This window comes from Photinus pyralis, unplaced genomic scaffold (genome assembly GCF_008802855.1).
Source record: "Photinus pyralis isolate 1611_PpyrPB1 unplaced genomic scaffold, Ppyr1.3 Ppyr1.4_LG1, whole genome shotgun sequence".
NCBI classification, from domain to species: domain Eukaryota; kingdom Metazoa; phylum Arthropoda; class Insecta; order Coleoptera; family Lampyridae; genus Photinus; species Photinus pyralis.
Window position 1 is genome coordinate 68,520,850 of NW_022170249.1, and position 22,464 is coordinate 68,543,313.

General features: G+C 34.6%; 1 protein-coding gene across 1 annotated transcript in view; it reads left to right on the forward strand.

Moving 5' to 3' along the window:
- The window catches only part of LOC116166292 (nephrin-like), a 124,084-nt gene that overhangs the window by 95,286 nt on the left and 6,334 nt on the right, over nt 1-22,464 (forward strand). The window contains exon 7 of the mRNA XM_031481213.1: nt 11,174-11,330. Within this exon, the coding sequence (XP_031337073.1) occupies nt 11,174-11,330 (157 nt within the window). The remainder of the gene's footprint in view (nt 1-11,173; nt 11,331-22,464) is intronic.

Genomic DNA, 22,464 nt, shown 5'->3' on the forward strand with positions numbered 1-22,464 from the left:
CTTCCAACGCCTAACTGTAAAAATTCCGGAAGCCGTCCGATTAAAAATTATTCTTGATAATATGACTCCTTTCTACAAAATAGGGTTAGCTCTTCACATTAAAAATATTAAGTCTCTTAAAGAGTTATTATTAGAAATGGCCAGAGACCTAGAAGCTAATCGAGTATCTGTGAACGATTACGTTCCTCCCCCACCTAAACCAAGAAATATTTTAGAAGGAGACCTTGCTTGTATATATTCTTCATCCACAACTTTCGCAGCATTAGAGAAGTCGCTACTAGCGCTCCTTACAGTTCCAACGTAAGATGTTTCCGATGTAATAAAGTTGGGCATATAGCTATTAACTGCGACAGTCGTCCAAGAATATTTTGCTATAAATGCAAAAAACCCAATTTCACCGTGCGCACTTGCCCTTCCTGCAATAAGTTTTCAAACAACTAAATCAAGAGGCACCTTTAGGTCGAGATGTTGTCTCTGATTCTTTACCTTCACAATCGACCACTTACAGTAACCACACCAAACCAATCATTGACTTTATTTTGTCGCATTACAGTCACGATAACAAACCATATTTAGATATTTCTATTTTCGAGGTACCCTTACTAGGTTTGCTCGATTCGGGCGCTTCAAGGACGAAGTAACGGTTGGCAAGCTTTACCGCATCTCAATTTGCCCTTAATTAAATCTGATACCATGCAAATCACTGTTGCAAACGGAGAAATTTGCGAAGTTATCGGATCTGCTACAGTCCCAATGACGTTGAAAGACCGAATTAAAATCATGGATATTTTGGTAATCCCTACCATGAATCACAATATAATTTTAGGCTCCGATTTTTGGAGGCTCATGGAGATAGTGCCCACTTTAAGACAAAACTTGTGGAAATTTGCCGTTGGTGAAGTGAAGTGAAAGTTCAATTTACTACCACATTCAGCTCTGTCTTCTGAAGACCAAGTAAAATTAAATATTTTTTAAATAACATTTTTTCCCAAATGCCTGATGGTATTGGCGTCACTACTCTGGTAAAGCATAAGATAGTAACTACATCAGAACCAATCAAACAGCGGTACTGCCCGGTTAGTCCCATTGTACAGGAATCCATAAATTTAGAATTAGACAAACTTTTGGAAAGCAATATTGTAGAACCTTCCTGCAGCCCTTGAGCATCACCCATAATTTTGGTAAAAAAGAAGGATGGCAGTTACAGATTTTGCGTCGATTTCCGCAAGGGAAATAAAGTCACAGTCAAAGCCGCTTACCTCATTCCACAAGTTAATACCACGTTAGACAAACTTCGTAACGCTAAATTTTTGTCTACTATAGACATCAAGTCCGCTTTCTACCAAATACCACTTGAAGAAAATTCTAAACAATTTACGGTCCCAAATCGAGGATTATTTCAGTTCACGAGGTTACCTTTTGGTCTAAGTAACCCGCCCGCAACATGGCAAAGGTTCAAGGATACAATAATTTCAGTCGTAGGTATTACAATAGGTCATATCGTAACATTTGTCTTTCAATATATATAAGGAAAGAAATTCGGAAAAATATTATTCCTTGATTGTAGATGCAACCAGATGCGGCTCATGTATACTCTGTTTTTAAACTAGGAAGACGGATTTAAAAGTTCCCACAAAAATCTTAGTTTCTACTGGCTCGCGCTGCGCCCGTTTTACACCCAGATAAAATTGCTATTGACATGATTTAACTGTCAAATTTAAATGGCGATTCTCGTTCGTAACTGTTGTACTTATTTTTGAGTTTTTTTGTGTTCTGAGTCCATTTGCATAAATTTTAACAAAAAAAGAGTTCTTTTAAGAACTAAAGTTGATATTTCGCGTCCTAAGTGTATTAAGGATGGATTCAACTCCAAGTACCAGTAAAGCAAGCTTGCCTCCTTTGAAAACACGTAGTCGCTTAAACTTGGGCCATTTTATCAGTCTCCGAGAAGCAGTTTATTATAAACAAATGTTGTCTGATACTCGAGATATGAATTTTGCTACGCTTGTGTTGAAGATTGCATCTACCACAGGTAACGTAAATAATAATGTAGGTATATATTTAGTTATTAAAGTATGACACATATTAGGAATTGCACGATCTATAGTATACCGGATAATTAAAGAATATCGAAGTACTGGGATTGTTACCCCTTTGAAACGTTCCAGTGGTCATAACGCTGTTGCAAATGTGAGCCCTGAAGATTGGCGGAATTGTGTGCAACACGTTATTAAGGAAGAAAATAAGATGTGTAGATTGGATGGCCTAATGGATACACTTATAGAACCATTAATTATTTCACTCGGATCGGAGGACAGTGACAGTTTTTAGTGAACTTTCGGAAGACAGCGCTTATACATAAAGCAGTGAACTGTGCTGTTTAATAATATGAGTATAATTCCATTGTTCTGAATTTGTTCAATAACTTAACATTTGTTGTAAATTGTAATGTGGATTGTGTAGTATTACAACTGATAAAATATTTAAAACTACAATTCAAAATAATGTTTCAAAGACCAAAAAATGTATGCAGGATGATTACCTATTATCAATGTATTACCTATTTATTATAATTCGCTTTTAAAAGTATGATGTATGCATAATATAAAGGAGTTCCTACCAAATAATAACCTAAAAGCACAAATAATGAAATCTATCCAAATGTGAAAGAAAATCACGTCAAGCAACCCACAATACATGTCTGTATAAAATGAGTCTATTATTTTTGTTACTAGATTCTAGTGACATTTTCAGTGTAAATCAGGTTTTTAAATCCGTCTTCCTAGTTAAAAAACAGAGTATAGAAAACTATTTTTATCATTCGATGCGAGTTATTTAATGAGAAAATTAACGCGTTTGAAGTTCAGGAACGCTTTTTGGAGTTTGTGACCTGTAATAGAAAAACGAGTGAAGCAGTTGCAGAGGTTATTAATTATGGATTGCTGTGGACCAGGTTACGAGAATGGCAGTAACATGAGTGACCGGTACAGAGGTGTCCAAAGTCAAAGAGAATCCACTGACTGTGTTTTCGCCCTGTGCTTGCCATTCTTTATACTTGTGCGGAATACAAGCAGCTGAGTGTTGTCCAGAGGCGATAACGTTTTTCGCTATGATTCAAAAGTTATACAAGATATAGCTCGAGTCCGTTTTCGGTAATTAGATGATTATTTAATGTTAATTTTTGCAATACTTTTGAAATAAATAACGATTTTTAATATAAATTAATTATTCACTAGAAAGGGAATGAAGGTAGGGATCACATTTTCACGTTGAAGTACAGTAACCCAAATAATGAAATTATTCAATTTGGCCACACTGTATGTTAGGTGGTGTAACGTTATTTTCCCTGACACGACAATGATATACGCTGCCCTTAGATGTGTCACTAACGCTAAACTTAACGTGCAGGTTATCTGTAAAACATGTAATTGTGTAACGCAAAATAATGTTTTTTTTGGTAGATAACCTGCACGTTAAGTTTGACGTTTGTGGTAACGTTAATTTCATTAAATCCTTGTATGTCTTATGTGTTGCCTATAGTCTTGTTTACTTATTTATTGTTTGTACTTGACCTATTGACTTATTTCTGATATTTTCTTCTCTTCCTGTTACATTGTTGGAACTTGATTTTCTTCTTGTACATTTCCTGGTTTCGGCCATTCTGTCTTCTGATAGCTTCGTGTGAGCATGGTACGATTGCAGTAGCCACTCTAAAAAGCCATTGCAAATCTCAAATTTTGAGGATATATGAGTGCACTGTTGAATAAGTTCTTACCTAAGTTATTGAGGTATTTTGGAGTACGGTATTGAACAGCATCGCTTCGGCGGACACAAAAATCGTACAAACCATTCGGTTTACTTGAGAAGCTCGAAACATCTTCGAGGTAATTATTACATATGTAAAACTTATTGTAATGGTCGAATCTTTTCTAGCTTCTTTTCTTTTACGTCTACTTTTTGTCCTATTGTCCTATTGTCGATGTGTCGTCTCTGAACTGGCCTGCCACCGGATTGAGGATTTTGCTGCGGACAATCATCATCAAGTGGAGAACAACAGCCACGAGTTCCCTGTGTCGAGACCGCAACGTCCACTCAACTTCCAGGTCAGAGCATTCCGTTTGTGTCGTCCATTTGTTCCCTGTGAAGTCATCGATTTATCCAAACTGTAACTGTATAAAATTGTTGTTAATCAAGACTATTGGATTTATTTACTTACTTAATTACTTACCTTTCAATATTTCAAAAGCCTTCAGCTATACCGGGTGGTGCCTAGCGCGACGCAGCATAGGGATTTCAATGGTAATTTCTTTATAGTCAATTACTAGCTCCCCTAATTATTTTAGAGCAAAAGTTTAAATAAGTTTTTTTAGAGAAAAAAATACTGAATCTGTTCATGCTATTACTCATAATTTTTCGTTTTTCAAAACCGTAGAAATCAACAAAATAAAAAGGTTCATTTTACAATAAATCGGATATGCCTTGGAATTACCTAAAGAAACAGCGATCACGTTTCATTATTTGCCTTTGACGTTTATTAAATTTATACTTGTTTATAAATTAGTTAAAGAACTGCAAGAGCAATAACGTTCAAAATGTCCGTCAAAACCATCAGGAAAACGACAATACATTCAACGTTTTGGCTGCAGTAGCGGAAAATCCGAATATAAGTTTAGGAACAAATCTGCTTCAAATCAGTTTTTTTCTTCGATTATGTAGGTACTCTGATTCTCTCTGATAAACAAATAGTATCTGATGCAGATGCAGCATACATTCTCTAAAAAAACATTACCCAATTGCCGCTTTTTCTTGTATCGGATAGTTGTAACAGAATTAAATATGAAAATTGTTCGACGTCAAATAACGATAACTTAGATGCGATGCGCTTCTAGTTTGTTAAAAGATTCCAAAGCATCACTGATTTATAAAAATGTAAGTTTTTATTTTGTCGATTTCTACGGTTTTGAAAAATGGAAAATTATAACTAAAAGTATGAACAAATGCAGTATTTTTTTCTCTAAAAAAAACTTATTTAGACTTTTGTTCTAAAATAATTAGGGGAGCTAGTAATTGAATATAAAGAAATTACCATTGAAATCCCTATGCTGCGTTGCGCTAAGCACCACCCTGTATGTTAAAATTATTATTTTATTGGGGTTATGTAAAAACCTAAACAAAATCCGTCTAATCATTAGAACTACTTTTGAACATCATAACTATTCATTTTTCACCGATTTGTATAGCGATTAACAAGTCCACCCCGTTTTAGTAGTCACGTACCCTAGGTAAGGTACAGATACGGGTGTCACAGATCTAGGGAAGGCCTTTCTGACGTCACCCTGAGCCCTTGCGTAAAATAAACCCTGCATAATTTACATTTGAAACCTTGTTAAAAGCGTTCGCTACCATCAATAAATGTTATCCTGAAATATTTAAAAACTAGAACAGACGGTTAACGAATAAGTTGTTATTTTCCACATACATGTAACCTTGAAAATTCTAATCTTTCAAATAATACAAACATCCCCTTCTTGCACTTTATTATTTTATGTTTTAACCCTTACAGTTCCTTCCTAAATATTGTTTTTAGAGCGGAAACAAGTTTTGTACTTATACTGGATCTCCAAATTAAGGATTTATCGCTCTTGGCGGCCTGTACACCCAACGTTAACCCCACGACCATTTGCTAGCACGGAGTCTGTTATCCAGATTATAAAACCAGGAGCAGCATAGGGTTTGTCTTGTCTTATCCATATGTTTATTTTATTGTTTTTCCCGTTTTGCAACTTTCTCGTGTTGCATACCTCATGGCTCATAGGACTGAATAACTAAATTTTCATCTCCTGACAGTATCAAACCAAATGATCCGAACAAAGGATCCAAATAAATTATTCACGGGTAAAAAAGTTCGATTGTAGTGTAAAGCTTTACACTATTGCTATGGTACACAATATAAAAGGGAATTTTAAAAAAAAACGTTTTCAATTAATATCATATAAAAGTATTAAGGGATATGAAAATCTCAATTGTGTTTCTTCAGTAAGCTAAACGAAGTCAATATTTAATATTATCACATAATTACTTCCGCGCTTTCATTACAAATAAGTGAAGCTCGTGAACGACGCCATTATATATCCATTACGCTTACGTATTGTCAGCACCTACTCGTCTCGGACGAAGAAATGGCAATTAATAACCGAAGTTTCCTCGTAAAGAAAGTTAGAATCATTTTGCAGCGAGCGCAATCTGAAATATTTGTGGACAATACACGTTTATATGTTTCTTTGCCCTCTTTCTCATTTATATCAATACTAGACCGTTGTAGCAAACGAGACGGGTTATTTTTGTGGAAACGCCGGAAGAAAGATGTGACCCTCATAAGTTTCATGTCCGCACACACTGTTTTGCTGTTTATTATATCAGACGGAAACGCAGAAGCAGCATTCGGTAATTACAGCTGAAAGTCTGGACGTGTCTGAAGTTTCTCGAATTCCAGAACGTTCTCCCGAACTAGGTATAACAAAACTCGTACATTCCGCGTTTATATACACGCAGACACTGAGAAATGGATACATCTATTCAACCATATTAAAGCAATAGGATAGGACATTCGGAATTCTGTTGAATTGTACCTTTTACATTGCTCACATTATTACGATCGATCTTCGACAATCCCCCGCGATAAATTTTTAGATGTTCAAAATGCAGATAGATCCCTACACTATTATTTACTGTAGACGTCTCTCGCTCGCCGTATTTGTAGCTCAAGTGACAGTCGTTTCATCAACTTTTAGCGGTTTCATCATTTTATAAAGATGTAGAGTAACATAATGGTAAACACTTTTTTGGCCGACATCTAAATGACTCGCACATAAAATATTCAATATTGTATAGTCTAGAAATGTTATTTTTTAGCTGATTATGTTTACTATAAACGTTACCTACAACTTAAAAAAAATTTCATCGTGTTATGATAAAAAAAACTTGTAAAATATTTTCGTAACCATTTCTGACTCGTGTAAATAGCATTTTTAATTTCAAATTACACGACCAATGATGTCTGAAACGTGATCTAATTTTGATAAGTTGAATAAATGTGTAAATAAATATAGCAAACGAGCGCCAACCAAATTTTGAACCTGATGTTAGATTTACTCTTATTCAAACTGCATATGTATCAAATCAAAAGACTCAACTTTTGGCATTGCGTGTTATATGACTAAAGCTATGACCATATTGAATTCCATGCAATTCGGTTATACCTAACGGAGATGTCAAAAGGACTTTATTTATTTCCTGACATTGCCAATTCACGAGCCATGATTCTACAAATTTGATAAAGAATCCACTTGCAAAATTTCATCGTAATTGGTCGACTCGTTTGCGAGATATCGTGCTAACTGACTTGTAAGCGGGTGGTTCGGATTCGATTCGTTGCATGAAAGTAATTTTGCAGCACCATAAAGCTGGACCACATGTTGCAAAACCAATTGAAACCTTTTTGGAACCATGGATATTTGACTTTGCCGTCGATGTTGATGCATGACCGGGCGATCCCCACGATTTTTTGCGCTTTGGATTATCGTAATGTACTTTTCAACGCCAGTTACAGTACGATGTAAAAAAAAGTTCCTTTTTTTCCGTTGGAGCAGCTGTTCGCACGTGAAAAACGTCGTTTAACATCTCTTGGTTTCGAATCGTATGGCACCTCCTTGCTTTTGAATCATTCCCATAATTTTCAGACGTTTTGAAATGGCTTGTTGACTTCCACAAATTCTGATTTTTCCCCAATTTTGGAAATTTTCCATCACTGTTATTTGAAGACTAAAAGTGCACTCGGATGACCTGTAGCGGCACAATAAAGAGCTAAAGTAATAACTCTGCCACACAACTAATTTACATCTAAACTAACCGGATTTACAGAGGAAATACATAGATGGCGTAAGAATGTCGAAATGAGAGTAAGAATCGAATGTTAAATAAATTTAAAATGGTCAAGCAAAATAAAAACACAATACAGAGTTCTATGAATACTGACACACTTCTAACAGAAGCCCTATCGCGATCTGATCTTTCTCGTCTGCCAATAAAGGGTATAAAGATACTCCCAAACAAGCAATGAGTTCGGCCCTTTGTTTTTAATTATTCCTGATCAGCATTTTTTTTCCCACTCCAATCACGTTTATTAATTACATGCAAGTAATTAATAAAAATAAAATGAGGTTAGGTCGTGTCGAAAGTTCACATTACCGGTTTCTTTTTTGGTTTTTGCTCTTGCTGTGACCTCATAAATAAATTTGCACACCAACATAGTTTCTTTACCTACCGAAAGAAAATATTACATTTTGGAAATCTACATGAAAATCTACGTCGACAGTTTGTAACTATGAGGGAATATCGAATATGTCAAAAGTTCCAGAGATCACAACGGCAGACGCCCCTAAATTACACTCGCCCATCGTAGTTTCTTTCGAAGACACAGAAATGGTGGGATGGTACTCTGACTGAATTAAATTTTCATGTTCGTGTTCCTTATGATGCGCCTCTTAAATTTAGTTGAATGTCCCACACATTAATTTAAATGACAAAACACTATGGACTATGAAATGTTATCGTCCCTTACGTTTAAAAATTTGGTTTTTATTAACAACGTTAGACGATATCCTAAATAATTCAGGGTCTAACAATCACTTTAGATAGGGATGTAATATTTATTCTTTTAAAATCCCAAAAAGTAGAGCATTTCAGACGCGATTACAATCGAAAACCCTCTTGCAACTGACGGGTAGATTTCATTCAATTCTACATACTAAAACATGCTTATTCCATCTTTTAATAATGTTCGTTCACAAAAAAAAACATCTTGCGTGTAGATATTTCAAGCTAAACATATACATATTCCATCATTCAAGGATCGACTGCAATGTTAATGTTTGCACAACAAGCCAAACTATAACGTGTCTTAAGGTGTCAATTTTCATTTTTATCGTGTTATTCTCGTCCAGGAACATTTCTGGTAGGGCAATAATCACGTCTTCTTCATTGTTAACCAGATAAAGTATTTAAAATTAAATAAATCTTTGATCGGGAAACTAGCTTTTCCATACTCAATAAAAAACTTCTTTGTCAGAAAAAAATACGTTAACTCATCATGCTTTCTACGACACTCGTTCTTTGTAAGGTAATTTACTGGGGACCAGGTCTAGGGTGTTGGGTGTATGCGTGATTTCTCCAAACCTTAGCAACACGGTATCACCTTAGCAGCGCGTTTCCGTGCATAAGGATCGCCCCGATACTCTTCTCCGTGGCCTGGTCGCAACGTGCATGAATTCTTAGTTGCCATATTCCCACTGACGCTGGTCGTAATGTCCACTTTTGTTACAACTTTTGTATTATGTAATGTACAGAGTGTTCTATATAAAAACTTTTTAGGTTAGGCTGCACACAAATTCTGATTTAGATCAACTTTCATCTTCATGTACACACGCTCCGACTGTACATAACCTTTGAATAATTTTAAATTCAAAGACATAACGAGATACCTTTCTCGTAGTATCTGAATCCCATACCTCATTTGCAACAAGAACAGAAAAGATTCTGGTAGGTAGTTGTAATTACAGATGTATTCGCTCTTTGATCGTTGGCGAAACTCTGGTTAGTGGGTGCTTGAAGACTAAGGCTTTTCTTCGGCAACAAACTATCGATAACCACAGCACTCCGACTAAACTTCTTCGTAAACGAGAAATTACGCCTCCCCTTAACTCGACTTAACTTTCCCTTTTATCACGACGTAAAGAAAATTCTTTAAACATTCCTTAGATTTCTTCTACACAACTATGCAATTAAATAAGGTAGACTGTCTTTTCAAATTCACCCTAAAAAGGCGCGATTCACGTCCGTCTTCTATTTAAAACAGCTTCCCTTTTATCAACTTCCGCTTGAATGATAAACTGAACCTGTGTTTTTTATCTTGAAACTAATTATCATACGCCGCGATAACAAAACGTCTTGTCTACAACCGTAAATCGTATGCAATGATTTGAGTAATGAACAAACAAATAAACAATGTGATTATTTAAACAAATTAACAACTAACAATTCTGATATAAAACCAATCCGGTACCTACTTTCATCAAAAAGTTGTGGAATGTCGTTGCAGAAACACAACTAATCTTAACGTTTACTATAATCCATGGGTTGGAAAATGAGACTGCTTTTCTTCTGCTTCAGAGTTTTGTGTGGTGGCCAGTGTTACTGAAAACGGGTCTTCAAAAAGCTTAAAAGAAAGAGAGAATAAAATACACTTTTTTTCACTACTAGCGTCTGATGACATGATTATTAACCTTTTTTTCACTTGTAAAGTAGGCTTTCTCGGCATTTGTTCAAAGTGGTTAATAATTTTTTATTATTAACTAGTACCTAGTCAATAATGAGAACTGTCACGCTGTCACTTTTAGAAAACACAACCCGAAATTTCGCTCCATGAACGTTTAGACAAGTTCTTTAAAACGAATAATTGCCACCATTCGCAATTTCCAGAGAAATCACATACCTAAAATTATCACATTTTGAAAAAATTCGAACGAAATTACTCTTTGAAAAATCTCAATGACAGAACAAAATACGGCCTGTTTGACTTGTACTTCCACGTACTTGATTGACATGTTAAATTAAGAAACAAACAATTCTGTCCAACCGTTAACTCTCTTATCAATATAATATGTTAATTTAGAGGATTTCAAGTGCTAGTAGTGAAAAAAATAGTATATATACCACGGTAGAGAAGTCTATTATTGCCTTCGCACCTTACACCCCTCGGCGCAAGCGCCTCGAGATGTAATCTTGGTGCTAGGCAATAATAGTGGACTTCTCTACCTTGATATATAATGTACTATTTTTCAAAAAAAAAAGAAGCACTAAATAAACTTTTTATTTTTAAGAAGACACTATTAGGATTGCGTTCAACTTTTCAATTAGATTGTCATTTCATTCATCCAGATTACGTTGAACGTCTATAAAATGCTGTACAATGCAGGTGGTTATCGAATTCTGTTTGCATTTTGACGTTTCATTAAGTTATTCTCGTTGCGATTTTAAAATTTTCGTTGAAAAGCTTGCTACGTGTTTTCTTTTAGAAAGACAGAAAATTAAAGACAGTTTTTCTCTTTGATTACAGGGTCAAATTATGCAACCGAACCAAAAGAAAATTATAATGAGCAACAGTGATCTCGCATTGCAAGGAATTTCTAGAAACCAAGCTGGAAATTATTCATGTACAGCTTCCAATGTCGAAGGGGATGGAGATAGTAACGTTGTCGAATTAAAAGTGATGTGTAAGTATGGGGATATTGTACTTCGCTGTTAATAATGACGGCGAACTCTTAATTAATATTCAAGAACTTTGTTGTTTATTTAAGTGACGGGGTTTTCGTAATTGCAGATCCTACACACAATAAGCGTTTGTAAAGAGTTTCTTTTTCCTTTTGAAAGAAATTAATTCTATTTGTCCTTTCACAAAAACCATCGCTATGAATTTTTTAAATACTAAATCAAAGTAAAAGTTAATTGAAATGGAGTCTCAGTGTTCTACAGGGGTTCGTATTAATGAAATTTGTCACAAAAATGTTTATAATTATTTCACTACATTAATTAATGGTTATAGTGAAGAAAAATTGTTGTTTTCTTTAAGAATCAGCCCAGTGGTTATATCAAGTTGTAAGTAACATGAAATAAAATACCTATTTAACCACCTTTTTAGCCAGTATTGCTCAGTAAACAGTAAATTTGCATCAAAATCAAAGAAAATGAAGGTGTGTGAACTTTAGCTCTTTAAGTTTCGATCAAACGACTCGTGTAATAAAGGTGTTTTCTTCGAACTACTCAAAATAAACAATGTAACAATACTAAAAGAAAATTATAATAAAAGAAAAAAAGATTCGAAATCTAATAAAATTAATAAAGACATAACAGAAACTCAAAAGAAAAAAATTTAGGAAAGATAGAAATTAAGGAAATTAAAAAAATAATAGATAAAAATTGTGAAATAATTTGGCAAGAAGAATGGAATCGAGCTAATACGGGAAGGGAAACTCATCAATATATACCAGATATAAAAGAAAGAAAAAATGGAAAAATTGGATTCCAAATCGAGGAACAATTCAAATAATAACAAATCACGGTTTAATTATTACTCATTCGAAATTAATAAAATAGAAGACTCAACATGCGATTGTGGACAAAGAATAGAAAACGGTGAACATTTAATAAACGATTGTGAAAATTTTGAAATTGAAAGACAAGATTTTAGAGAAATTTTAGCATCAAAATCAATTATAGATTGGCCAATTAACAAGAATGAATTATTAAAAAATGAAATTAGAAAACATTTTGGAAATGTTTGCAACAAAATTCAAAAGAAAAATCTTGGAAAAATTTTAGATAAAGAAATTCTTTAATATGTAGAGGCCTCCCCGCGGCTAGGGACGGGCAACGAAGTCTAGGTTACTCTTAATAATATAAAAGAAATAAAAATACTAGATACGGCTAACGTCTACATATATGAAATTAAAAGAAGAGAAAAAAAATTAAAAAAGAAAGAAAAATAGATATTTCCACGTGATAGCCAGAAGGCTGAATACGTGTAGTAACTAACTAAAAAAAATAAACTAGTACCTAAGTCAAGAGCGGACGGTTTGTCGATGTGCATTTTGGAACAAATTAATCCCATTTTAAAAAATTCGCCCGATAAACTGCTTGCTCAGACGTAAGGTGGCGCGAGCTGCGGTGATGCCTGAACAATTGGCGGTGTGAACGTGAAAATAAAAGAAGTATACAAAACTGGACACTACATAAGTGTATTGTTACGCCCACCAGCTGAATAAGTTATTGGAGCAAGCTAGTGTTCGTATTTGTTTCCTAAATTTAAGTGGAATTGCGCATTTTTTTTTCTAATTCTCCAGACAGAACTGCAGCTATATAAGCGAATAAAAAGACTTTCGCAAACTCGATGGAACTTCCGATCTCGGGCGGTACAATAACCTGTATTTGAAAATAAAGACAGTATCTTGGGCGTGTTTTGAAAATATAACGTCAGGAATTCCAAAAATATATAACAAGGAAACAACGAGATACCTGCTGTAGCAGTAGATCTTTTGTGAATACACGTGCATTATACAAGTTATACATGTGTATGATACGCACTAAACTGGAATACTGCTCACTAGTTTGGTGCCCCCACTACGCAAACCAAAAAACGTCGCTAGAATCCGTTCAAAGAAATTTTTTGGGATTATTAAAGTTTAAAGACACTGGTGTTTATCCGCAAAGAGGAATTTCTCAAGAAAGTTTGTTAACCGAGTTTGACTTCAATTCCTTAGAAGAAGGGAGATTTACTAACAGCATCGTCTTTCTGTTCAAGATTCGTCATCATCACTTAGACTGCCCGACACTTCTATCACAACTATATTTTAATACATTCCGAGTTATTAATCACGAAATCCTTTAACTTTTACATATCCAACACCTAGAACAAATATCCTTATGAAATCACCAATACATACCATTTGCCGAAACTACAATTCTATTTCAGACATACGCGACATATTTCATGGTCCTTTCATTCGTTTATTTCAAAACTTTCTAATCAACAACATTAACCTTAATGTTACACTGCACTACAAAGTTATCATTTTATTTACAATTTAAGCATTATACTTTCTTTACAATGTGTCTATATTATTCAATATTTTTTAATTTTTTATTTGGTATTAGTTTTACTTTTATTCGAGGTGCGTATATACAAATTTACACTTAACACAAACTTAAGATAGAAAATATAATAATTTAATCTGTTTTACCATATTTGATTGTCAAAATAGATATGTTTAAATCTTAAAATCAAAAGACATGCTCTATAGGTAGAGCCCACAACGCAAATGCAAAAATACCTTTTTTTGCTGAAAACATTAAAAAAATTACTTCTAGCTTAATGTCAAAGTTGAAATTCATACTACAGTTAGTGTTGCCGCGATTCTAGACGAGACCAAGTCAAAGTCTCGTCTCGTCTAGTCTCGTTTGGTCTCGCCATACTACCCAAAAATGGTGTAGGTAGAGCATATAAAAGGCATTACGAAGGCACGATAAGTAAATATGACCTTTATCTATTTGCTAACCACGAAACATAATTTCTTCTGTTACGCGTATTTTAAGGATTTTCTTTAGCATTCTGCAGCTAAAAAATATTAGCTTTCATAAAATGTATCTGCTAACGTAACTAGGTAGGAAAGTCGCCGCCATTTCTAAACGGGAACCAATTAAAAAGATCTCTCACCTTGGAATAGGTACATGAGGGAATTCAACCAGCAACCAACCATTTTTAAACTTCCTCGCAGAAAGTTGGTAATCGTAGGAACACCTACACCGTATAGTCTAAGCGGTACACAGAAAAATCTGACGAATAATGCAGAAAGCCATGCCGTTTGGCATGGTCAATTTTTATTTTCAATACATCGATTTGGCCCACAGCACCCCCTTCCATCACCATGTGGAACCAATATGGCGGCTGTTTAAGAAAAAATCTTAGTAAAAAAATATATATTTGTATTTCAGATGAAAGCACAGCTTTTCTTAGTTTCGCTACAAATCTATTAACTGCTAAAGCGTCGTCCTCTTGGTCGGAATAATTAATGTTATTTATGACATTTAGTTCATTAGGTAAAAGAATATATTCTTTCCCTGATTTATGTTCTTTTAAATCCGAAAAATGGGATACTTTTTGACGAAACCTTTGTGTCTGCCCCTCGCTCTCCGGTTCTCTTCCAAGAAGCTGGGTTAATCTTGTCTTATAAATTTTTCGCAGATGACCCACACGAAATACACAGTTACGCTCAAGAGCGTCAAGTTCACTTTGCATGTAAATTAAAAGATCCGCAAATACAATTTCTTCATCTACACCACTTTCATCTTGCTCAGTAGTTTTTTTTCTAACCTCAGTATACAGCTTTGACAAGCATATACGGTGATACCTGCTTTCTTGTGCCATAAGGTCACCTTGAGTAACCAAGTGTGCAATAAGTTTGGTGTCCCCCAAAATTTCAGCATACCGTTTTATTGTTTTATAAAATTCTGTTGTTTGAGACATATGAAAAGGTTCCTTCCTAGTGCCTTTTTTTTTACAGATGAAACACTTGAGTTCCTTTGGTTTGAGAGTTTCAACCTTGGAGCGAGTATCTTTTGGTGACAGCTCATGCAGTTGAGATACTGAGGTAGATGCTTCAGTTTCAGAATTACCTGGGCAATTCTTTGTTAAATTTTTAATTATTGTATCTATGTTCTTTTCACTATACTTTAAAACGCATTTATTGTGCCATTTGGCTTGGTTTTCTTGAAGTATTGTTTGGATTCCGCCACCCACACCTAAATCCGAAACCGGAATATTAATAGGTAAAACATAATTGTAGTCCTTTAGTACATTTAATCTGGTTGCTATAGACTCATAGCCTTTATTCATCATAGCTAGGTTGGGATTGTTTGCAGGACACTCAAGAATACCTCCATCTTTCTGACATAAACAGGCGAACATTCCAGAGAATATTTTGTCGTTCAGGTATGCATTCCTTAAAAGCTGGCACAACCGCTTTTTCCTTATTCACTTTACTTTTAATACTCTTCATTTTCAAAAATATCTAAGATAAAAAATCAGTTGCTTATACAACCAAATATTTTTAGATTTAAATTTACGTATTTGCCTGTACAAGTACAGTCGTTTAGTAAAATGTAACTGGAATCACTGAAAGTAGAACAACTGTGACCGTTGAACCACAAAAATGTGGTTTATTGGTGTTTTTGGTTTTACTTTTTATTAGTAAAATGTATTTTTTTACGAAATCAAAATTCTAATTATTTATCCGACAATTATTTTATGATTTAGATCGAGATTAAAACAAAAAAAAATATATTAACTGGAAGAAGTATTTTTATAATATTTAAATGACTAATTAGTGTAAATTGCTTGAATTTTGATTTTTTTGTAGCAGATTTGAAATCGGCGACCTTAAATTATCCTTAAACGAACATCCGCATGCCATCCTTGAAGTATAAATATATATTTTTTAGTCAGTCACAGTTTTTTTCCTAAATGGCCGTCATATTGGTTCCATATTGGAAGGGAGTGCTGCGGGTCAAATCGATCTATTGGACATACACATCGTTTAGGGCAAGTGGCTTGCTTTCTGCATATAACCTGAACGGGGAAAATGGTTATAACAATAGTTAGTCGTTCTCTTGATGAGTATACTTTTTTACTAAAGTACGGTAAGTGTGAACACTGGATCAGTCGGTGAAGCTTAAATAGTCACGATTCAAGGCGCATTGAAAAAGGATTGCAACGGAAACGATTGAATCTTGACGGGGTTTAGTTCGCCAACGGTGTTTTTTGTTTCTTAGTTACTCTTCGTCTTCGATTTATACTGTACCGATTCTACGTAGACACATGGCAAGTAGAATTTTTCCGTACAGTAAACTACGTTAAATTATTGTAAAATGCGGTTCCGTCTCTTCATTTCTTGAATGCATTTCATTAAAAGCCAGATCCATATCCGTAAACGTGCTTACGCTTGTACTTATGGGATTAATTACATTTTATTCGGGTTTCACCGGCAGAATAATTGATTTCGTTAGAAAGATTTAAAAAAATGCTAACTTGTTAATTAGAAGTTAACAATGCAGCATATTCTGCACTTTATAATGCACGTTAAAACAAAAAAATCTCAGATAAGATCGACCTTAATTGGCTTAAGAAACCAAAAAAGGGCACTTTTATCACATCGCTCTCAATGAATAATAATTCAACTGCAAAAACAAAGACCTCAATTTCTCATATCGCTGAATAGCAATTTTATTTAAAAATTAACACAATAAATCACGCTCGACTATAAACATCGTTAGCCCGACATATTCTTCCTAGAAAAGCTCGGTCGTGAAAAGACGATTACACTTTAACCACGACTCGTTTGAGCCATATCAATCAATGTAACACTTTAATCGAGTTGCAAGTATTTATCGCTTCAATTTAAACGTCTTCTCCTCGAAAGTATAACGCTTCCTTTATATTTACTGTAATATGCTGGATGTAAGCTTATTTCCAGTATGAACAACGTAATCCCTAAAAGAAAACATGAAAAAAAAGTTAATACAAATTTAATATGTTTAGGCAAAACAAGAGAAAATTGTAAAATCAATTTTCATTTCTTCTCGCATATTGATGTGAGAGTGCCCTCTTACGTTTAACTTTATTAAGCAATTGACGGATGATCTAACAGTTTTTAAATAGGCACATCAATCGTGTTCAACGTGAACGGAGCGGTAAATCAATCATCATCAAATTCTTTTAAAGTCTTCATAACTGCAAACTGTACGTCTATGAAATTAACGTTTCATTCTGCTAAAGTTTTACTTTGCTCTGTGATTAGTTGAATGGATAAATTAATTTCCTGTTTAAATTGCTGATCTTGATGAAAGAAGTTTAAAACTTACGAGCAATTAATTTACGTCCTACCTGTTTCAGCTTATCGAATGAAACTGTCGCTTCATGCTTTCTTCAATGAATTTCTGCTGCGTACTGATGCAGAACCTTTCAGCGAGGTGTCTGTAGGATATGCATGTTCTAATTCAACATTCTTTGAGAAGAGGATTTTGCTCGTGCTTTTGGGATTATTTAAACGGAACAGAGGCAATAAACCATACCAAAACTTTAGCGTAACCATCAAAGACTACTTAAACATGGTAGTATTGCTTGAATTTTTGTAACTCCGTGGTGGGGCAAGACAATATATACAAGGGGGGTATCTTTTTTTAGCGAGGTTTGGGAAACCTTGATAGGCTTCTTCGCATGGCTTTGTAGCCGGGGTGTGTGTGGGACTCCCTTCCATGTAGGTAAGGTTTACCCACTAAAACCCTTTCCGCACTTGAAAAGACTTGTTTTTATCCAGATTTTGTTCACTCCTAGTCTAGTGACTCAAAAAACGACCCAGCACTATCCACAAGTTAGTTAAAATCCTTGGACAAGATACTGTAAGGTATTACCGGCACTTCATGCTCTCTCTGGTGGAGATATAGGAGCAAGTTGGGAACAAAAAAAAACTGCAATCCTGAGCAGTATTTGAAAGGTTTTAATGTACCACCTTCACCGTTATCTCCAGACCATTACAAAGTCATGGCACTTGTCGAAGAGTTAGGTACTTACTCCAGATATCAAAGAGAGGCTCGTCTTGTAAGGCACTTGGTGAGTTCCCGGCTATAAAAGTATCTCCATGGTACGGGCGTTTTCCTTATGACTTACCTCCAACAAGTACCATTACACAGGCCCACCTTTTTTGTGCTTCTTCTACATCTATGCAATGATCCGTTGAGAAGAAGAGCAAGAAACACTGGATCCACTTATGTTTCCCGAGGTGACTCAGTAATGCGATCGACCTGACCGACCCTGTGTCCTTTTTTGGTATCATTACTATCAGCTTGACGAACTCCGGTGGAAAGCCGTCCGGTCCGGGGGCCTTCTTTCTGGACATTCTCTTTGCCGCCTCCATAATCTCCTCCTCACTGATCGCCTCTATTGGCTCTTGCGGCTCTGGACCGTGCGGTATCCCTTCGCCCTTCTCTCTCCTTGGGAACAGTTGTTCTATCCTCTCTACGATCTCCTCGTCTGTGCCGATCACTTTCTGCCTCCTCCCTACCTTCCCTGGCACTATGCCCATACGTTACACAAATTCATTTTGTTCTTCTATTCGTATGCTTCTCACAAATATAGCAAATACCGGGTTTCATTTCCAGAAATTACATTATTTTCCCACGAAAAATTGAATATCTTTGGGGAAGAGACTGATCAACGAATACCTAACAGCATTACCCTTAATTACAAATAATTGTGTGGGTACCATTGTAAAAGTAAAATCTGCCGCGGGCGCGCCCGCCGGCAGGTTAATAAACCTTGCTTTATTTTATTTGTATGAATGTACTGAAATGATAAATAATAATTATACAAGACTATTTTTGCGGTATATAGACTTTGAAATATGGCGTTGCTAAGACATTTGGCTGTAAATAGTGATAGTGATGACAGAGAGGTTTTTGCAAAAGACGAGAGCGCAAAAACGGTTCAGGCAACGGATAACATTGTTTTTGTTACGACACACCTTGTATATTCAGGAAAATGCACAAATATCAATTGATAAATATTTGGCATTATCGCTGTACGGAGAATCACCACGCAGGTCTCGTACCGCGTTATACGTTTCAATCAAGCTTTATTAAATTTAAATGTGATAAATAGTGTTAGCTGTGTAAAAGTGAGGCAAGCTAATAATCCTTGAGGTCGTTTCGGCATTATCTGATGGTACCAGTTCACCGATTCACGGAGATAAACTGCTGACTACTCCGTAGCCGTAAAGGGTCGCTCCCATACGGCACTCTCCATTTTGACGCGTCCAATCACCAGGTGTGCACACCGTCACCGCATCAAAGAAACGAATACCAACCTATCCACGATTACGTAAGAATTTTATCAACGATCTTCGATGACCATTACACCTTTGATTAGCCTCAGCGTCCTAGTATACCTTTGTAATTTAGTAACTCCATGGAGTATAACCCATATTTATCTGTTAGGTTAACCTTATGTAAATAAATTTTCATTAACTATTTTTCATAAATTTTGTGTACAAGTGAAGCTTGGTTGTTGGCCAATTCTCTATTTTCCAAATTTACGGTCCCGGACTGATGTTCCCTCGGGGTCATTGGTTTACGGTATTTTAATTGCCAACATTAATTATTCTAATTTGGTTTTAAATAGCAGTGGACTTTAAATATTTTGTTTCTAATTCCAGTTTTTCAATTTGTAAATATTTGATTAGCTTTTCTTTCTCGAAAAGAATATTTTCTCTCCTTTCCCCTCTCCTCGAACTCCTTTTTCAATAAGTCTTTTTGGAGGTCTGCCAATTCTCTCCGGGCCTTCGCCCATGAATGAAATGCCGAAGAATTATACAATCGAAAAAATAACTCGTAGCGAAATAGCAAATGCCATCAATAGAAAAAAGAATAAAAAAGCTTCCGGACCCGACAATTTAAACTCCGAAATAATTTAAAAAATTTACCCTCATATTAGGAAAAAGATTAAGAAAATTTTTAATGCTTGTGTAAATATAGGATACTTTCCCAGAACATGGAAGGAAAGCGAATGTATAATTATAAAAAAGAAAAAACGAAAAAGAGGAAGATCCAAAAAATTATAGGCCAATAATGTTACTTTGCTGTTTGGGAAAGGTGTTGGAATAAATCTTCAACGATAGATTAAATTATATCTTAGAGAAAAAAACAACTTAATCTCCAATACACAGTTTGGTTTTAGAAACGGGAAAGGGACCGAAGATGCAATAAAAGAATTAATAGACCAAGTTAAATATTCTACAAAAAAATATATTCTTGGAATAACTATAGATATCAAAGGGGCATTCGACAATGTTTGGTGGCCGTCAATTTTGTACGAATTGAAAAAACTGAATTGTAATGCATACATCTGGACAATTTAAAAAAATAGATAGAAAAACAATTTATAAAAATAAAATTCATAAACTCCATAAAGATGTAAGCAAAGGATGCCCAAAAGGTTCGGTTCTTGGACCGACCATGTGGAACATTGTATTTAATTCAAGTTTTGAAAATGAAATTAATGAAATAGCCTATGCAGACGATAAGATAATTGTAATAGAAAATTTGGAAGAAACGTCAAAAAGAATATTAAGAAATTTAGAAATTTGGTGCGAAGAAAATAAATTAGAAATTTCAGAAAAGAAAACAGGAATGATTCTATTATTATTCTTCTATTATTAGACACAAAAAGACCACCGAAAATAAAAATTAACAATTCACAAATAAAAATGGTTAAATTAATTAAATATTTAGGTGTAACATTTGGCGAAAGACTACAATTAAATGATCATCTTAAAAACATTTCGGAAAAAGCAAGACTAAATTATCAACTTTACAATTGGGCGAGTAAGGAAAATTGGAGAATGAACAAACGAACAAAATTATTAATTTATAAAGGAGCCATTAAACCAAAAATTTTATATGCTTCGGGAACATGGGGAAGAATTTTAAACAATAAACAGAAAAAGAAAGTGTTGAGTATACAAAGAGAAATACTCAGTAATATATTCTAGACATATAAAACAACACCAACTAATTCAATTAATGTTATTTCGGGAATAATGCCAGCAAATTTAAAAATTCTGTCAAGAATTCAAAATTACAATGTAATAAGTAAGAAAGACGTCGTATTAAATAACGTGATTATTTCAAACATAAATTACATTTCAAAAAAAGAAAAAATTCGGGTATGGGCATCCAGCAACAGCAAATAAGTTAAATTTAGAAGAAGAAGAAGAGGACTTAGAGAAGTTAACATTTAAAGAAATCAAGAACAAAATTAAGAAACATTTTTATGCTATGTGGCAACAAGAATAGGATAATTCAGAAACAGGCAGAGAAACGTACCAATATATAGAAAAAATTAAAGAAAGACACTCCCAAATAGAGGAACTATTCAAATTATAACGAATCACGGTCTATTTAAATCATATTCCTTTAGAATAGGGAAAACAGACAACTCAATATGTGATTGTGATAAAGGAGAAGAAAACGGCGAACACATTCATGATTGTGATAATTATAATATAGAAAGAGAAGATTATAAAAATTATTTAAATATGAATTCAATAATAGATTGGCCAATTATAAAGGAAAATGTATTAAAAAATAAAATTATAAGAAAATATTTGGGAATCTTCTGTGATAAAATTTAAAAATCGAAATTAAAAATAATACTACGAAAAGAAATAATTTAAAAATATACCGAGGCCTCCACGTGGCTAGGGACGGGCAACGAAGTCTAGGTAACCCTTACAATATCAAGGGAAATAAAAATCCTAGATACGGCTAACATCTGTATATTAAAAAAAGCACTATACAAAAATCCCCAGTGTGCGTCCCAGGTTCGAACCCCGAACGCGCATTTTCTTTTATCCATACGATAATTGAAAAAAAAAACTTTCACTGGCAACACGTACGAAGATTGTCGGTTGGGCAAATCAACGAAAGTAATTTAATTATATAATTAATTACTTACCTAATCATAAATATTTTTCTTGTGTGGCTTCTGTGTTTTTTTTGTGTGCATTATCTCAGAAATAAGTTAATCCATTTAAATGTTGAAATTAATTTGAACAGCTATACGGAAGGATTCGCAAATTGAATTAAATTAGAGTGAAATAGAGACTACAAAAATGAAAAGTGGACAAGCTGTACACCGCATTGAAAGAGGATACTTTTCTCTAACCTTCCATTTGTCAGTGAAAATGTATACATTGAATGAGCTTCATACTTTGCTCCTTTATTAAACGTGCCCTAAGCACT